The 18,621-nt window shown below is 49.1% G+C and overlaps 1 protein-coding gene across 4 annotated transcripts in view; it reads right to left on the bottom strand.

Moving 5' to 3' along the window:
- Positions 1-18,621, bottom strand: part of LOC142575227 (solute carrier family 2, facilitated glucose transporter member 1-like) — a 101,188-nt gene that overhangs the window by 17,545 nt on the left and 65,022 nt on the right. The window contains exon 1 of one of the 4 annotated variants that reach the window (XM_075684386.1): positions 1,727-1,826. The exons of 2 other annotated variants lie outside the window; for them this stretch is intronic. In XM_075684386.1, coding sequence (XP_075540501.1) covers positions 1,727-1,747 — 21 coding nt within the window. In that variant the 5' untranslated portion in view covers positions 1,748-1,826. Of the gene's footprint in view, positions 1-873; positions 1,275-1,726; positions 1,827-18,621 lie in introns of those variants that run through there. One more of the 4 variants, XM_075684384.1, reaches the window with a different exon arrangement.

Below are 18,621 nucleotides of genomic sequence, written 5' to 3'. Positions count from 1 at the left end.
CTTTACATATTATTCCGGCAGGTTGGTTACATTTTGAATTCAAATTTTTCTTTGATTGGCCTCTTCGTGCAAGCATGTCCTCTCGGTAACAAACAAATGCCACATTTTTGAACTAGCAATGGTTGCGATGGTACGGCGCCATCGGCTGTCGTGCCACCCAGCGTCGATTCAGTACCGCGTAATTGTAAGTGCCTCAACTTCAGGGATTTATTTTTTTGTAGTTTTTCGCAAGAGCACATTAATTTACAGCTGCCTTGGTTTACAATATGACTTTGTACACCACTGCTAAACAGCCCAAATATTAGAAACAGACAAGCACAACGACCGGTGGCCACATATAATAGCCGTCGTTATAGCCATGCGAACAAGAAAATGGCCCGTGCGCAACCATGGCCAAGACGAATACACAGCCCTCCTCTGCGCCCTTTCGACAGCGCAATCGGTGGCTTCGACGAAGGCAAGATAACGGTCGCGAAGCACTAGTCTCACACGCAGCTCTTCGGCGTTCGAACAGCTTCCTTATTTCATTGCTTTCATTTAGCTGACGTGCACTTGTTATCAATTAATTTTGCAACGTCCATCATTTAATAAAGGTTATAACAGAACTTGGTGTGGCGTTTACAGCGGTTAAACAGAGTAAATGCAGTGTCACTGGTTTCCAACAATAGACAAGCCCGTCAGCAAGAGCACATTTGAGGCCTTCGTTTGCAATGTTGCATGCGTGCGACGGAAGTTGCGCGAACTCGTGAAGTTGCTCGGATGAATGACGTAAATGACCAGCGCGACTAACCAACAGACCGGTACTCGTTCTCACTGATAACGCACATATTTTACGGCAAAGGTTGAGCGTATATGAAAAAAGTTTTGACTCACAGCTCGAACTCGAGTTCTTTGCCACACCGGTATGAGGCGGGCCGCGTCGAGCGCCGCGTTATCGAGCCGGACCATGGCCGAATCGGCGTCAGTGCCACGGAGACCACTGGAGTCGGGCACGCGTCGGCGGGCAACGCGTGCGGCCACGCAGCCTCGACGAAGCGGTGACGGCGGCGGCCAAGTGTCGACTAGCTAGCTCGCACGACACCCAACAACCCGACACCGTTAACCTGATGCGTGGCCGACGCAACAGCACAGACGCAGAGGGAAAGAACAAAGCGACGATCAGTCGAGGGCGGCGGTGAGCAACTCCCGCGGAGAAGACGAGCCTTCCGTTTCATCGACGCGCTCCACCAACTTTAGCAGGCGGCGCAGCTTTGCGCGAAGCCGGCGTCACCTCCGCTCCTGGGCGACGAAAGAGGAAAGGCGTCTGCCCCTCGGCGTGCGCACAACCGCAACCGTCCTTACGTACTCGGGTGGCCACGTCCGAACCCGTCGGCCTCGCGGCTACATACCAGTGGAGTGGCGACAGCGAGCAGTGAAATCTGATAAATAATTTTAAAAAACAAAGAATCGCTACTCTCTCTGGAGGCGAATAGACTTGCCGGCTAGACAACATTGGGCATGCGATGCGACTACTGTGCTACCGTGGTTGCGTCGGCTCAAGGGTGAGCAAGTTCATGCCCGCGTCACGTCACGCATTTAGATCTTTAATTTAGATGGATCTGTCGCGCCTCCTGGCGCAGTACAGGTGTGCACGTCCGAACACCTCGCCGAGAAAGGAATATCTTACGCGACGCGCCTACACATACGGGGGAGGGGGGGGGGGAAGTGAAGAGGAGAGCGGACTCACGGATCTTCGGATGTAGGGCATGGGCGGAAGGCTCCGGCGGCCGAGGAAGAAGCAGCAAGAGCAGACGACCGGACGTGCGTAGAGCCGAGCGGGAATGTCGACCGGCTGACAGGCAACATGAACCGGGAGGTGTGCGGCGCGCGGAGGCGCCCCATTGGCTGGCGAGTACACACATTGGCACACGTCACAGCCGTGCCCCCGGCGCCACGTTTTATTCTTAGCGTGGCGTGGACCGCGCTCGCACGCGCCAACATCGGCATTGCAAGCTGTGCTTTCCTGTTTTGCAGGATCGTCCGCTCGCCCAACATGAAACCGGCTGCTGCGGCGGCGGCAGGGCTCTCACTCGCCCCGGTCTGCGTGCGCGCGCGCGCGTGCGACCGAGTTTCCGCTCGGCACGCAATTCGGGGAGCTTCTCGCGAACGCCGACGCGTGCGCTGTTTTAGAGCGCAGCTCTTTGGCGTCCGTTCCTGGGTTTCGCGTCGTCGTCGGCGTCGTCGTCGGCGTCGGCCTCGTAACCAGCTCCGCCCCCCTTTCATCCCCCCAGCGCTAGCAACGACCGACTGATACCGCTGGATGCCGCTGACGCCGCTAGAGAGTCAAGATAACGTGACTGCATAGAACACCGTCGCCGCCATGCAGAAAGAGTATCAGTCAAAGGCATCAGTCAGTCGCTGCTATCTCTTCCCTCCTCCCTTTATCGTGTTGTCCGCTTGCTGCGCGCGCTTCTGCCCCCATCGTTTGCCGCTGGGTGTACACGCCGCCCCCCTCCGCTTCCGCTTACTGCTGGTTGCTCTCGACGGCGGCGATGAGCCTCCGCTTCGGCGGCGCGAACTGCAGGGTCTTCTCGGCGGCGGCGATGAGCTTCTGCTTCAGCCTCGCTTACTGCTGGTTGCTCTCGACGGCGGCAATGAGCCTCCGCTTCGGCGGCGCGAACGGCAGGGTCTTCTCGGCGGCGGCGCTTAGCCTCTGCTTCCCCCACGGCTGTGACAACCTCGCGAGGCACTTGTATAGATCTCGTCTTTGAGAATCAAGCATTGGTGTACCAAGTCGAACATATATCAGTCTATTTCTCCGACCACAAAGCTTCCTTCATGACTGTCAAGAACTGTTAGTGGAGTCTTTGTTAAAGGAATACGTGTGAAAAATAAAAAAAAAATTCTGTGATAGCGCATACATGTGTTGCTCGATTTCTTTGCCTCAATCTATCCAAAAGGTGAAACAGCTTATTTGCTGCGCTCAAATTTCGCATTAGGAAGTAACGTAATCGTCGGTAATTTTTTTTGAAGAAACCCACGCAATCTAGCCGGCCCTTACGTCACTCATGGTCGACGCGAGCGCAACCGCGTGCGCGGCGTCTCCTTGATATAGTGACACCCGCTTACAGCGAACTTGCCTACAGGGAATTATGACCTGCGTGGAAACCGCCAAGACTATATAATCGCCCCTGAAAGCCCTTATACTAACATCGAATGTTGATGCATTATCGAACTTGGTGGGGGAACACATACTGCCGCCACCAAGACAGTCTCGACAAATAAAGCGCCAAGCACGCGATTGGGCCATGTATACTTATGCAGTATATGGTATATCTCGGAGAAGGGCTTTCGTCAATTCCAGTTAATAACACTACTCGGACTTCGAAGTTGTTAGTACAAGTGAATAGTACTCGATGATGAACTTTTGCGCTGCAGAGAAAGAAATCAGCTTTGTTAACAGCAAATCAACTGATTTTGTGAATTATTTATCTAAAATATTTTATTCACGTGAGACGCTGCCTGCCTTCTGACTAAAGTGGTGGGAGCTGCGCATGAGAACACCAATAATAAACTTAGATTTCCATTAAGTAGGAACCGTGCTCCAGCTTGGATATGTTACCTCTTCAGCGCTCATTTGGCATTTCAATATTACGTTTACTCCACCAGGAAGAGATTTAAAGGAAGTTAACGATTGACAGCAATTCTTCATTGTGTGGCTTGGGATATACCAAACTGCTGGATGTGTCGAACGAATTATCCAGCAACAAGATAATGCCGGGTCTGACCGAGGCACAAGGGGGCAGGCAAGATCAGAGCCGTGACGTCATGATAGTCGACAAACAGCGCGTCAGACAATGAGCACCCACGCTGATGGCGCTTTTACGTCTTTAACGCCGAAGATGACACAGCGAGTTATGAGAGACGTCGAATATGTGGAGGACTCCCGGTTGATGTTGACTACCTCGCGTTCTTGAACGTGCACCTAAATCTAAATATATATATATATATATATATACGTGCGCCTTTGCACTTCGCCTTCATTGAAATGCGGTCACCGTTGCCGGTATTCCCAGCCGCGACCTCGTGCTCAGCAGCAGAACGCCATAGCCACAAAGTCATCGCGGCGGGTTTTCGATTTTCGCATATTCATGCTTCGCGGTTGAACAGATGCCAAAAAACATGTAAAGGAATAACCGGACAGGAAAACAACGACTGGACTTTACATGTTAGGGAAAAAAAAAGAAATAAAGTGGATGTAGAGCGAAAAGTGCAGGGCTGTCTTTGTCAATCACCGTCAGGGACGCTACGTCATCTTTGTGTGACGTGCGTCCGGCGCAACAAGTCATTGGTGTGGCAGGTATTCCGCTGGCTGATTATAAGTAAGCAAAAATAAAAATATACTCCAAAATGGAACGATCCTGAATACAGCCCTTAGAGATGGCTTAGCTTTTCTACTCTGCATCTTTTGACGGCTCCTAATGCAGCCAACAAAATTGCTGTTCGCTAGCATGACAGTACCGCTATATACAAGCGACAAAGCGTTGGCCGTTGAAAACAGACACAGAATCTGTTATCCGTATCCAAGGGCTTCGCTTTTCGGAGGGTATATTCTGAACAGTATGCTGCCTACACAAGTCAAGTCGTGGCATAAACAAGAAACCTAATACCGGTGTCGTTCAGCTACGCCTGACATCGAGCGTACGGGGGTTATGCTAACCCGTGCTACCCATGGAAACAAGCACAACGTCGTATGAGAAGGCTACGCATTCGGGCAGCTTTCAGCGCATGATTCGTGGCACTGAGCTGCATAGCTTCTTACGCTTGTGCATCATCAGTGTCACTTCCGTGCCACGCCTATGCTCGTCGTGATGACACTGCTTCGCAGTACGATTCCTCTAACGACGCGTTAATGTTCGCGCACCGGTTCCACCCACTGTTGCCAGGTGCAACGTTGCTGTGCACATGGGAGATACGTGAACTCTAGGAGGCGTTGCTGCCACTACGTGTACAGCAGACATCTTCGTGAAACGAGACACGCCTCAGGAGCAGCGGATTGAGACGCCCGCCGTCTACAGGTTTGACGAGCGCAACTATAGAGAGACAAAAGACGCGGTGCGCAATTACGCGAGCAACCGACACTGTTTGAGTTGCTGAGCCACGCAGTTAATGTCAAAAAACAGGCAGGCCATCTTATGCACGACTGAAGCATGACTGAAACATACACGAATGCGTGTGGTGGCGCTCTCCGACGCTTTTGGGTGCTCGTAAATTCCCACATACCCGCCGCGGTAGCTTAGCCGCTATAGGACATTGCGCCTCTGAGATCGAGTTCGCGGCTTCGATACTGGACGCCGGGGCCGCCGATCGATGTGGGCGCAATGCGAGAACGTTCGTATGCTCAGATAAGGGTGCACGGTAAAGAATCCCAGCTGGTCAAAATTAAACCGGAGTTACTCATTGCACCGTGCCTCATTATCAGATCGTGGTTCTGGCCCCTAAAACAGCAGAATTTAATTTTGAACTCACAAATTAGAACGAGTCTTTTTCACCCCCTAAACATGTTGAGAGCTCTCGCTGCACAGTCGAATCCGCACGATAGCTGCGGTCAAGCTTGCAGTTATCTACGTGCTCTCCATAAAAACTGCAGACAAGTGTTTTAGAAACGATGATCTTCGGTGGGCCCACGGTGTTCACCTATGTGTCGGAACTCACGTTATAAGCGGCGTGCCGCCCTCCCGCGACGTGTCCTCACTCGTTGTTAACAAGTTCCAGAGGAAGGCTTTAGAGATGAAAAGAAAAACGTAAACATCTCCGCGTTTTATTTTTTCGACGACGACGCCCCGCTGAGCACGTTCGTTTCTCACCGGTGCTACTCCCCCCCCCCCCCCCCAATCTTCTTTTCTTTTTTTTCCTTTGCATTTTTTCAAAATCACCAAGCATCCGCTTTCTGTCGTCGCTTAATTGTTGGAAAACTTGTGCGGAGGATTACACTCTCCTGTGTAACTATATATAGACGAGCATGTAGTTGCGATCTCGGAGCGATAAGAAGTCGAGGTGGGCACTTATCCGCCGCAGCATTGTGCGAGCCACGGTGGTAGCATGACTCGCCAAAACAAGGGGAGCGTGTGGCCGCGCGGCCGCGCGGCCGCCGAACTCTACGAGTCGTCCGCGCGCGCCGCCTCTCTTTTTTGTGGCGCAGGAACTCAGGCACGATTAAAGGCACGACTGCCTCGGCAAAAGAGCCTCCCTCTTCAAGGCCGCCTCCTTTCCCGTCCGCACCGATGTTTTCTTTGGTCGAAAGCAATTACTTCGCCGCCGAGAGAGAAAGACGCGACCGCTTTGGCAGTTATTAATGTTCACCGGACAGCCGTGCGCGAGCGAGCGCGCGCGGTGATTAGGCTTTCCTCCGCGCTGCAGTACACGCAACGTGCGCGAGCCGAAACGTTAGCCGGTCGGCGAATGAATTCGCCGGGACCTGTGTTTCATCATCGCGGCCGTCAAGAGCGAGCCCCCACCGTGGGGGAGGCAGCAATGCAGCCGCTGGAATCGCGCGCGTATAACGCGCCTGCACTCACAGCGGGAGTTCCGGGCGGTCACGAGCCGCAAGCGTGGAGTACATCTTGCGAAGACCCCACCGCGCGCCGAACCATCTCTGCACGTCTGCCCCGTACAGTGCATCTGCGCGGCGTCTGAGAGAAAAGTTCGAGGGAGTGCGTTCGACCCGCGTACTCGAGAACCGCTTGCGGCCACTGCTTCCTGTAAGTTGCCCCAGGTAGAGGAACGCTGGGGCCACAGTACCAGCCGATCGAACCGGAGAACGAACGTGAATTCTGCCTTCTGTCAGTGTGCATTGTCTTCTTCCGATAGAGCTGCAGAGCTTTAGGGAAGCTTTCGAGGGTAATGAATAAATCCAAATCTGAACGCTATTTATATTGTTAATGTCCATATCAAACATAAAATCCCAACACAAAAGGACAGAAATTCACACCCGCCGGCTTGTCGAGGAACGAGTCCAAAGCGGCAGAGGGAACTGGACAAGCGACAGCTCCAGCGACCACAGAAATCCGCTTCAGGTAACAAGAAAGTCCCACTGCTGCAAAGAATTCGAGAACTCCAGAGTGACCTCGGACATAAGTTCCACTCGCCGGCAGTGCAGTAAATCGGCGCAACGGTGCCGCTGGCAAGTGGCCCACGTACAGTCCGATGCCAACGTGCATACAAAACAAGGTGCAAAGAAGAACCAGAACAAACCATTCGAAAATTATTTCATCTGGCCCTATAGCTTCTTTTCGCTGCGCGTTTCGCTGCGCAGCGTTGTTTTGGACGCACGTTGGAATCGGTGGGTCACTCGTCAACGGCACCGTTGCGCCGATTTACTGCACTGCCGTCGAGTGGAACTTATGTCCGAGGTCACGCTGGAGTTCTCGAATTCTTTGCAGCAGTGGGACTTTCTTGTTACCTGCAGCGTATTTCTGTGGTCGCTGGAGCTGTCCCTCGTCCAGTTCCCTCTGCCGCTTTGGACTCATTCCTCGACAAGCCGGCGGGTGTAAATTTCTGTCCTTTTGTGTTGGGATTTTATGTTTGATACGACATTAACAATATAAATAGCGTTCAGATTTGTATGTACTCATTGCCCTTGAATAAGTGAGTTAAAAGATGCGAGGACTGGCGTAACAGACCAACGTTTAGCACGCACCTTACAGGTTTACTCCTTCGATGCTTCCCCTAGATGTGACGTACACAGCTTTTTCTGCAGTATTCCAAAGCATTGAGGCAAAGCGGAATTTAAAAACCGTGTGCAGTATCCTGTGCTTCGAAACTTATTAAGGCCATCGTAAAGCATTTAGGAGATAGCAAACGAATAGGCTTACGACATGTGCGCTGCTCACAGGATGTAATAACTTCTCATCCTGCGAATAATGTTTGCCCAAGCACCGTTTTCTCCACGACTTTGTTATGCAAGGACGTCCACCTTTTCTATTTCTTCCTTCTTGACGCACATCAGGCTGACTGTAACGGCTAACGCACAGTCCTAGGCTAACGTCTAAACGTCTGGACGTTCCCGGCCAGCTTTTTCTTTTGCACGAGCACCTTCGGCCAGCCATTCCGTTATCTTTCTCTTCAACGGTGTTGACTGATGAGCAACGCGAGCGAGCAAGTAGGGAAAGTTCACCCGTTTCTTGTTTTTTTCTTATTTTTAGCTTTTACTCATGCAAACAGCGCGAAGCAATCCTCGTGGTGGTGAGCAGAGTTCTACGCTGGCCTGTGCCCCCTGGCGTTGGTTTTGTCTAGGTCATTTGCATGTGCGGGCCGAGTAAAGACGACGCCTTGCTTTGTGCTCAGTCAACGACAAGCTCCACTTCGGCGGCGCACGTCAACATGCCTCATAGGTGGTGATCGTGCCCAGACCTAATTATTATGCTTACGTTCCTTGATTTCTCTCTTGCGTTGCCCAACAGCCTCAGGCAGCAGCGGTTGCTAAGAGCGACAGCTGCTGGGCGAACGCTTCACATCGCCACTCATTACAGAGCCGCGCGTCGAGCGCAGTATGTCGTCGTTGTTGTCAGTATCGATTACCGAGAGAAACGATGCGCCAGCGGGCTGTGTATGCTACTTGAGTGTGTTTGCTCAGATTCTTTGTGCAAACACCGACGTTCTGCTACCGGTCTGTCATTGCACACTGGGCGCATTTACTGATGTCCTTTGCAGCAATGTACTGTGCCCCGAGTACCGATGTCTTGCACATCCCGGATGAGAGATAGCATCAAAGGACTTGATCTAAACTGTACATCACACCATGCAAGACGCGTTAATCAACGTTGAACAGTAAAATTTGCGAAAAAGCAAGAAAAAAATATGGCGCACGAAAATAAGTTCCACCGCGTCGTGCGCAGACTCGAAACATTGTCTTGTCTCTCGTAAAGGTTTCGCAGTTCCACTATGCTATCAGACTGAACAGTTATGTCGTCTTTTCTCGATGCTGATATTTACGAAAAGGAGAGATGCCGCTTTGTGCCGTAGCCTGGCGCTATTGTTCACAAGGTCATTAACTGGGCAAGTGCGTGATTGATCGCTCTGAAGAAAGGAAAAAAATAAATCAGCCCCAGCGGACGGCACCACAAAAAGGAAGGCAATAGAGAAAGATACACTGTAGTCGATAGCTGTACTGCATGGACAGCATCGAAAAAAACGGCTTAAATCAGGTCTAGTCTATAGTGTTTAGAAAAATTTTTGCGCTGAGGTTAACACAGGCCTGAAATTTAAAAGCAAATTGTTGCATAAAGTTACTCTATTCAAACTCCGCGACGAAAATTCTGAAATTGTGCGCTACCAGGTGTACCGAGCAGACAAATGTGTTGCACGCAAGTCTAGAACATAGCCTTTTTTTTTTTGGAACAAGGATATTAAGTCAACTGAAGATAATATCACTTGCTGTAACAACCAAACTGCCGCTTTATAGGTTTATAAATCAGAGGCAGTTTGAGAAATAGCGGCGTCTGTTTTAGTTACGGAAATTGAAGCTGTATATTCTTTCTATGTGGTTTTTGTTATCTATAAGAAACATAAAATGCGGCCTCAAATAAAACAAGTGCTGTCGTCATTATTCACTAAAGTTTGTTTTCTTTCGTCTTTTATTATTTTATTTTATTAGTGCAAGAAATTTTGTTCATATCGATCCAGTGGGTGCCTAAAAGAAATTCTGGTGCCGCACGTTTATTCCTGAGGTGTCTTGTCAGTAAACAAAAAAGGTCAAAATTAGAATTTAAAAAATACGCATGTGGCGTTTCTTCGGCCGTTTGGCGTGCCCCTGGCCAAAACAGGAGCCACCTCTTGCAGTCTTGAAGTCTCATTACAGACCCCGACTGAGCACACAGACCAAAGCCAAGTCTCGCGCCAATCGAGAAGAGGTTCTTGACCACCAGCACGTCACAGTTACCGAACAACACAACTTGACTCGAAAAGCTGGCACGAAATTCGCGGCCATGACGAAAGCGTCCGCGTGATGATGAAATGGCCCCCCGTCTCCTCACAACACAGCTGTCCCCGCTCTCTCTCCTCTCTCCTGGCCAAGAGTGCACGGTGCTGAAGTGAGCCAGGCTGGCACAGACAAGCGCCGGTCGATAGCGCCGTCGGCTCGCGTTGCCGCCAAGCTGTGCTCGGCGTCGGTGACCTTGTAGCCGCCTTGCGGCTCCGGCGATCGACGCGGTTCCGCCTCCCTATTGGCCAGCGGCCGACACACCCCACGTGACGTAGCGACACGTGGCGCACGCGACCAAAAAGCAACTCTTCCACCGTACGGGAGTCGAGCAACGGCTAGAGTAGTTAAATATATATCTGTTTGCGAGAGCGAGAGAGTCGCCTGCTCCGCCAGACTTCGCTTTCGAAACGCAGATGGAGGATCGGGCGACTGCATTATTTATTTCGTCCATAAAACTAAACGAGGCGCGGTACGCGACTTAAAATGCCTAGGCGGCACTGAGAAGTTTTTGCTTTCTTTCTCTCTTTTTGTGTAGTCTCTCAGTGCAGCGACTTCTCGCAGAATGGCAACATCCCTACCCAAACAAGCAGAGCGTGGCTGAACGAGCGTGTCTTAAAATGTCAACGTCTGCGCAGCGAAAGTGACCGAGTGGAAACTGCCCCGGCTGTCTCCATGCATTTCCACCAGGAAATCGACTATAATCAGGCGCTTATTGAGCGCATACACAATATACAGATGAAATGCCTTTGCTGTTAACCTTTTCCTTGAGCGGGCGTAGGTACTCAGGCACATATAGCAGGAACAGAGCTTTCATTCCTCTTAGACTGGTGAGCTCCTGGCTGAACCGAGATTTCGAGCACGCATTCGTGCAGGCAGCAAGTCAACCAATCTTTCTATAACACCTCAACATATACCAGTAGAGGTGACCCCAACAGGACATTCGACAGAACAGTAATATCCGGCTGGACTTGCATGCTACGATTAATTTTTGATCGTCTGTTTGGCGAGTAAAGTTGATTGAAGAAGCTCACATTCCGAAGTCATTGCATTTCATTACGACATGACTTCGTGAAAAATGTCAACTGTCAAAGCATATAATAAAACTTGTTGGCTGCGCCATGGAGGATATCGGGGTATCGGCAACCGTCGAACGGCACCGTGAACATAGACAAAATTTGAACAAATCCAGGACAATCCCCTAAATAAATAGCCACTGGATGCTGCTTGGAAAACTTGAAGGCAATGTCGACACAACCAAACCCGCTGACGATATTTTCGCGTTTACTTCAGCTAAGATTTCGTGTATAAGTCTCTTGTACCGATTCAACAATTCCTTAGTAGGCTTCCTTTTAATCTTCGGCCATACGGCTGAGACAATCCCCTAATTTTGCATTGGCTCATTCGCTTTCTAATGGAGGATGGCGTACCACTAACACTATATTTCTTCTGTTTGACATAAGAAAGACGTTCTGCTGAGACGGTTTTCGTATTAGCGTGTCCAGCCGCATTCAGGACATTGTGCTTATAACTGTAAAATACCAATGCAGCCGAGCCTGTTTCCCGATAGTCTAAAGTACCCAACAGCGACCATGCACGGTGCCGTCTGTAAGAGCATTGCCCAACCGCGCGTTTTAACCTGGTCTGAATTTGCTCCGGCGTTTAGCATGATAAAGCTCGGGTTAACACAGGCTCGTACATTAAGATGTACATAGTTCACCTAGCTTCAAGGTTGTTGTCCTTACTGTTTGGTTTTTCTGTGTTGGTGCCCTTACTGCTGTTAATGGTTTATTTCAATAGTTTGCTTCGTAGTACATATCCACACCATTTCCAATATGTTTCAGCCCTTGTTTCGGCGTCTATGATGTCGGCACCGCGCGCACGAGAGAAGGTCATGCGGCCCAAACTTTTCTAGTCACGTTTAGTAAATGACTCTTACAATATGTAAAGGCATTCCTTTGGTGTTATTTACGCAAATCATTTTTGTTGCAATTACACCATGGACCCTAACGTAAAACTATTGCAATGTGCTTTTGTTCTAATCTCCTGGTGTCAAATTTACGTAATCGCTGAGGCAAGCATCGGAGAGTGAAACCCAGCGTTGTTTGAAAAAGTCCAATCAAACGCGCTTCTCATTTATAGAAAATTCGTCTATTTTTTTTCCTTTCATAACGAATAGCATTGCCTACATTGAGCAGTTTTTCTGGCTGACAAGAGGCGAGGAGTACGCTCAAGTAGGGAGAGTTTCAATGGGGCCGAAATAGCGCAGTGAAAGTAGATAACCAGTTGAGGTGGGTCGGCTGGCGTCTGCGATTGGTCCGCTTTCCCTTACTTAGCTTGCGGTGGCTGGTCGAAAATCGCGCTGGTGCACAACGGACAGTTAGAAATGCCGCCAGAACGGATCCTCAGCAAAGGAGAATTGGCAGAGCAATCTCGTATTTACTTATTTATTTATTTATTTTACAATACTGCAGGCCCTCGTCGGGACCATGCAGGAGTGGTTACATGGAATGCAGTACAAAAAAAAAAGATGAAAATGAACCTAATGTGTCCAAAACAAAGAGCATTAGCACACACAAAAATGAACATACTCAATAAATATATACACTGTTTAAATGAGTGGTTCGGGAAGCATGAGAAACAGCGTTTACCATAAGAATGCATCTGCAGAGGCTGCATATGAAATACAGGTAATTCCACCATTCCAATTCCAGATTCTCAATACTATCAATAAATGTGTTGGCAGATGGGCAGTTTACGGCTCTAGAGCGTAGTACGTTCCAATGGGAAATAGCATGTGGGAATAAAGAGTACTTGTGAGTGTTATTATGGCTGGGATGGTGTCGTATTGATTTATTATGATTGGTTCGGGCAGAAAGTCTGAATGGCGCTTGAATGTATGTTGCTTGTGGTATTCGATAGGAGCCGTGATAAAGCACGTATATAAATTTTAATCTGGAAATCATTCTACGTTGGAGCCAGTGGTTGAACGTTAGCCTTGACGCGCAGGTTCGTAATGCTCGTTTGACGTGAATATTGTGAATATATAAATCTTAATGCTAAGTTCTGTATGCGTTCTAGTTTGTCTTAAATACTGCGGAGCCCAAATAATGTCAGCATACCCTAAAGTGAGGGTTCTGTATGCATTTAATTTAGCACTAGGAGGTGTGTTTCTAAGTTTTCTTCTCAAGAAATGTAGTTTACCTAGCGCCTTGTCATATATGTTATGTATATGAGTTTCCCAATTTAATTTTGTTGTAAGAGTGACCCCGAGATATGCGACCCCATCGTGTTTTCTTAGTGGTATATTGTTTATTCTGTATGTAAACTGAAGCGCATTTTTCTTGTGTGTGAAGGAGATACTGGTAGTTTTTGGTGCATTCAGTTTCATCCCCCATATGTTGCCCCAATTTTGTATAGCAGCTAACGAATCGTTTAGTTTTACCTGATCCTCTCTGGCATTCACTGTTGTGTACACTACGCAATCATCGGCGAATAGGCGCATTTGAATAGGCGGCTGAACGCGTGAACGAATATCATTGATGTAGATCCGAAATAGGAGGGGCGCAAGAACCGAGCCTTCTGGAACACCAGAAAAAACGTTGATGTAATCAGACATAATATCATTCACAGCTACGCATTGCTTTCTGTTTTCGAAATAGTTCTTGATCCATGATACTGTTTTCTCGTGTACACCAATGACAATTAGTTTAGTAATAAGATCTGGATGAGGAACAACACCAAAGGCCTTTGAAAAATCTAAGAAAATGGCATCCATTTGGCATATTTGGTATACCTGACGAAAGGGCTCGATAACGTTATGCTGCCATGCAAAATATTTTATAATACGCAAATAAATACATGCTCCCCGGCAGCAATGAGTAGCGAGTACCAGAGCGACCGGTGGGCAGCCATTTTCTATTCCTTTCGGAATGGGGCAGTCTACAGCTATTCATAAAAAAATTCAGTTTCGTTCGGCGTATTAATGCGTCTTTAACGCGCACACATCACTTTGACGCGATGAATTTTCGCGGTTTGTGACGTCGCGTGACAGACAGGAGAAGTGGGCGCAGCCAGAAAAGGTTTGAGCAAGGACAGAGGGCTAATGGTGGAAAAGGCGTAGAATCAGAAATAAGTTTTTCGGTCGTTCGGTCTAATCATGCATAATCAGTGTGCCCATATGGGGAGTTCTCGCGGTTTTCGTGACGTCGCGTGACAGACAGGTGAACTGGAGTTGCCCGAAAATTTTTCGCCCAAACATGGATGGCCGATTGGAGCATTGCAATAGAGACTGAAAACACTATGCACGCGTTGTTGGACCGTTGGCTTGAGTAGAAGCAGCCACGCGATATACTAATATAGGGAGTACTGGGCAACCCCATTTCTCCATCCGCGCCATACTTGAGCCGCGGCCACTTGCAGGTTTTTTTTAAAGAAGGCGGCGGCTAGTGCTATGAGAACATTTTTGACTAGCTCGAACGTGTGTTGAAAGTATTAGCGCGTATTGGGGGGCGCCTACATTTATTTGTTGATTTACTTGTTTGTTGACGTACCGCAGTTCAATTGACATAAACGGGAGATGTTGGCACCAAGATATGGTAGAGGCTGCTCTTTTTCATATGAGTAACATAATTGTGCCACTTCCTTAAAATGAATACTTTTTCGAGGTTTTAGTGCAGTATGGTGACTCCCTTAATTGCCGGAGAACTTTTATGGAGTAGCCAAAGCACTGCTTTCCCCGCAACTCTAGCACTCCAGTTAAATCTATCGATCTGACATGCATATTGCTGTTGAACTAAGTTATCCCATCCTCATTCATAATGTTTCTCGTCAATGACGGTGTTTGTCGACCTAGCGGGAGAGGCCGCCCGAAGCGCGCACTCCGGCGTCACTGCAGTGTGTTGACCGACGGCCGGCTCCTCCGTCGGCGCTTTTCTATCGCCTCCTTCTACCGCTGACGTCGGCGGCGGGCGCAGCTCGGCTGCTCAATTTCAGGCTGCCTGCGGGGCGAAAGCGCCTGGCACCGCTCTGCCGCGCGAGGCGGCGTTTCGTCCTTCTTATCTCCGGCACTTTCGCTGGCGAGAGAAACAAACTCCCTTCTTTATTGAGACGGAGACCCGCAATCACGCGGCGTGTTGATTCCGAAGCGTTATAAGGGAAGAAGCCTATTCCCGTAGCGAGGAAGTGAACAACAAAGTTCACTCGTTAAATTTAAGCGCATTTTCCCTCCTTGATCTTTCGTGCCTCCTTCTCTAGAAGACGCGCAGATTAAGGAGTGTGCGCATAGGGTTTGATGGCCTCGTTTCGTCATTTCGTCCTTTCACTCAGGCTGAAGAAGCCTTCGTGTGGGAAGACAATTACGCAGTTCTCAATTTCGCAGTATAAACTATGACATTCCGGTCTCACGGCATTTCGCCATGGCGTGTCTCCCTACACTCGATGGCCACTACGTACGAACGCGAATGACGCCATTATTATGCCAACAAAAGCTCAAATAGCGCGCCGCCGCTTCATTGTCTCGATTGTCACGGATTGAGCAATCTTCTAAAATCCTGTACGAGCACATCCTGTCATCCTGCTCACGTTCAACGCGGTATATTGCGTTCATTTGCATCTTACGTAGGTGCCTTACAGGTTGCCACACATTAGATTTTGAAAAGCTTCGCACGCACCGAATTAGACACCGCCGTGCAGAACGAAGATATAAGCGCACAAAGTCCATTCATGATTTCAGATTGGCCAGACGAACACAGAATAAAATACAGCGTCGTATGAACAAACTGGCATCACAACGATGGATGTCTTTCTGCGAGTCTCCAGATCCCCGAAAGCCTTTGGCTTTTATATGGAAAACTGTTCGTGGCCTCCGTGCAACCCCTGGACAGCGCCACCCGTTTAATTGCCTGGCTCTTCATCTACAATGCAAAGAAATTGAAGACGCAGAATCCTTCTATAGGAGGATTGCCGGTGAAGCAAATTCCACTGGAACGCAGGCTCCAGACCACTCACCATTCTCACGTGATCCCCCATGGAGTGCCTTTTTTCTCTGGAAGAACTAGAGGCTCCGCTTGCTTTATGCAAGCGGTCCTAAGCGCAAGGACCAGATGACATTACATATAGCGCTCTGTGTAACCTTGGTGAACGGGCTCAAAAGGCACTTCTTCTCCTGTGCAATGACTAGTGGCAGACTGGCACGGTTCCCTGGGAATAGAAGACAAGTCCCCTGATTCCGCTTCTCAAAACTGGCAAGTCGTCTTTGTACATTGCGTCATAGTCCGATCGCGCTTGCTAGTTGTGTACGAAAAGTAATGGAACGCATGGTTCTAACATGTCTGGAGTGGTACCTAAAACACTATGAAATTGATCCAGACACGTTGGCAGGATTCAGGCGCGGCCGTTCATCTATAGACAACGTTTTCGACTTGGTAACGTGTACGTCGAATTCTAGAAGGCCTGTATACACTTGTCTGCTGCTTTGTTTCTAGGCGCTAAAGGGGCTTACGATAACGTTACCCATGCAGCCATCCTTAAAGCGTTAGAAGCAATAGGACTTGGTGGCAAGATGTATCTCTGGGTTCGTAGCTCTATACAGATGCGATTATTCTGCGTGCTCACCGGGGATAACCCTACACTCCAGCATTACAGTAGCCGCGGAGTCCCTCAAGGCGGAGTACTTAGCTCGACGCTTTTTAATATAGCTCTTATTGGGCTACTCGAGGACCTGTCAAACACCGTTCGACTCTCTATCTACGCCGAAGAGATCGGTATCTGGACGTCGGGGGTGACACGGCTTCAGCTTCGCGCTCGGCTTCAGAAGGCGGCCTCATCGACATCATGTTACCTTCGTAAGCAAGGTTCTGGAGGTGACGTGGGTAAAGTGCGCAGTGGTGATGTTTACCCGGAAGTCGATGTCTGCATACGCCATATGAACCAACGGACAAGTGATATCGTCCAGGAGAAGTCGCAGGTTCCTGGGTGTTGTGATTGACAGAGACGTGTCCTGGACTCCTCACGTGAACCCCGTGAAAAAGCGACTCATTGCTATATGTCACGTGTTCGCGTTCCTTGGCGGAAAGAACTTGGGGGTGTCCACACAATCCGTTACAGCTGTACAGGGTGTTTGTTGGATTTCTCCGGTGCAGCCTGCCTTATATCGGACACCTGCAAAACCAATTTGCGTACAGTTCAACGCATTCAAGCCCAAGCTCTGAGGGTATGCCTTGAATTACCACGTAGTGCGTCAAAGACTGAAACTATTGCCATTGCTCAGGATTATTCAATCACGACGCACATCGCTGTCAAGACAATTCGTGTGCATGTCGGTCACATTGCCCGGACCCCTTGCCACCACCTCGCCGCACTCAACATGGAAAGACCCCGCATGTCATTTAGCACAACTGCCAGTGCATATCGTTCCTCGCTTACATCGGGGTACACACCTGCGGCCAGGTCGGTGTCTCCTCCATGGTTTGTGTACGTCGTCCTGAAGTACACCTCAGAATTCCAGCGCTTCAGAAATAGTCAGATCTACCACCGCTTGCACTAAAACAATTGAGCTTAGTCCTTTTGTACGAGAAATACAGTAGCCACGTATACACATCTATACTGACGGATAGACCACATCAACCAGTTCTGGGGATGATTTGTTTATACCGACACTGCGATTCAAGAGGTCACGTGTCACGACGTTCACGGCTGCAGAACTGATGGCTCTGCGCAGTGCGCTTCAATTTATTGACACAGAGAGTCCTGGTACATGGACTGTGTTTTCCGACTTCAGACTGCCTTTACACATCATGCAGTCAATTCTCAGACGTGGAGCTCACGAACAGCTAACATACTAAATCGTCAAAATTCATCAAGACGTCAAACAGAAAGGCCACGAAATTATTTTCCAGTGGCTATCTGGCCATGCGGGATCAATAGAAATGTTCACGCAGGCAAAGGTGCCCGAGAGTCACATCAAGAACAACGCAGCGTTCCCATTCCTATTTCTAGGACAGACGATGCAAGGCAGCTTCGTCACCTAACACGCAAGCTCTCTTTAACAGAGTGGAACAACCCAAATACAAGGCGCGCCAGGTTGTACACACAGAACCCTTCGCTACAACTCCGACCTCCAACCGGGCTTCGCCGACGTGAAGCATCGCTTCTATACCGGTTGTGGTTGGGAGTGGCTTTCATGAAGGCGTACACTACTTTGATTTAGTGTAATAGTTCTGCGGAAACCCGCAAGGTGGAGAAGCAATCAATAAGGGAAAAATAAGACATCCACCCAATCGTAGTAATTGCTAAAAAGAAAGCCCATACGGGTTCCTCGAAAGAAAAGCCTCGCAGTTGAAGAAAAATTAGTCCTGGTCCGGGATGTGTTTCCGGGGACACAACCAAATTGTAGCCGGGACGAATTTCCGGGACATCCACCCAAGCGCAGCAATTGCTACGATTGGGTGGATGTCTCATTTTCCCTGAATTAACTAATTTGATTGGAATAACCTACAGTGCTGCATGCGACGTCTGCGGCGTGGAAGAGAACATGGAACATTTATTGTGCAATTGTCATCGATTTCAATCGGAAAGACAAAAATTATATATGGCATTGCGACGACTGGACGATCGGCTGTTGCCTTTGCAGGTGCTACTTGAAGACCGTACCCATCGCTCGT

The sequence above is a fragment of the Dermacentor variabilis genome, chromosome 3, assembly GCF_050947875.1.
Source record: "Dermacentor variabilis isolate Ectoservices chromosome 3, ASM5094787v1, whole genome shotgun sequence".
Taxonomy (NCBI): Eukaryota; Metazoa; Arthropoda; class Arachnida; order Ixodida; family Ixodidae; genus Dermacentor; species Dermacentor variabilis.
Note: the sequence above shows the minus strand (reverse complement) of the source record. Positions and strands in the feature narration are given on the sequence as shown.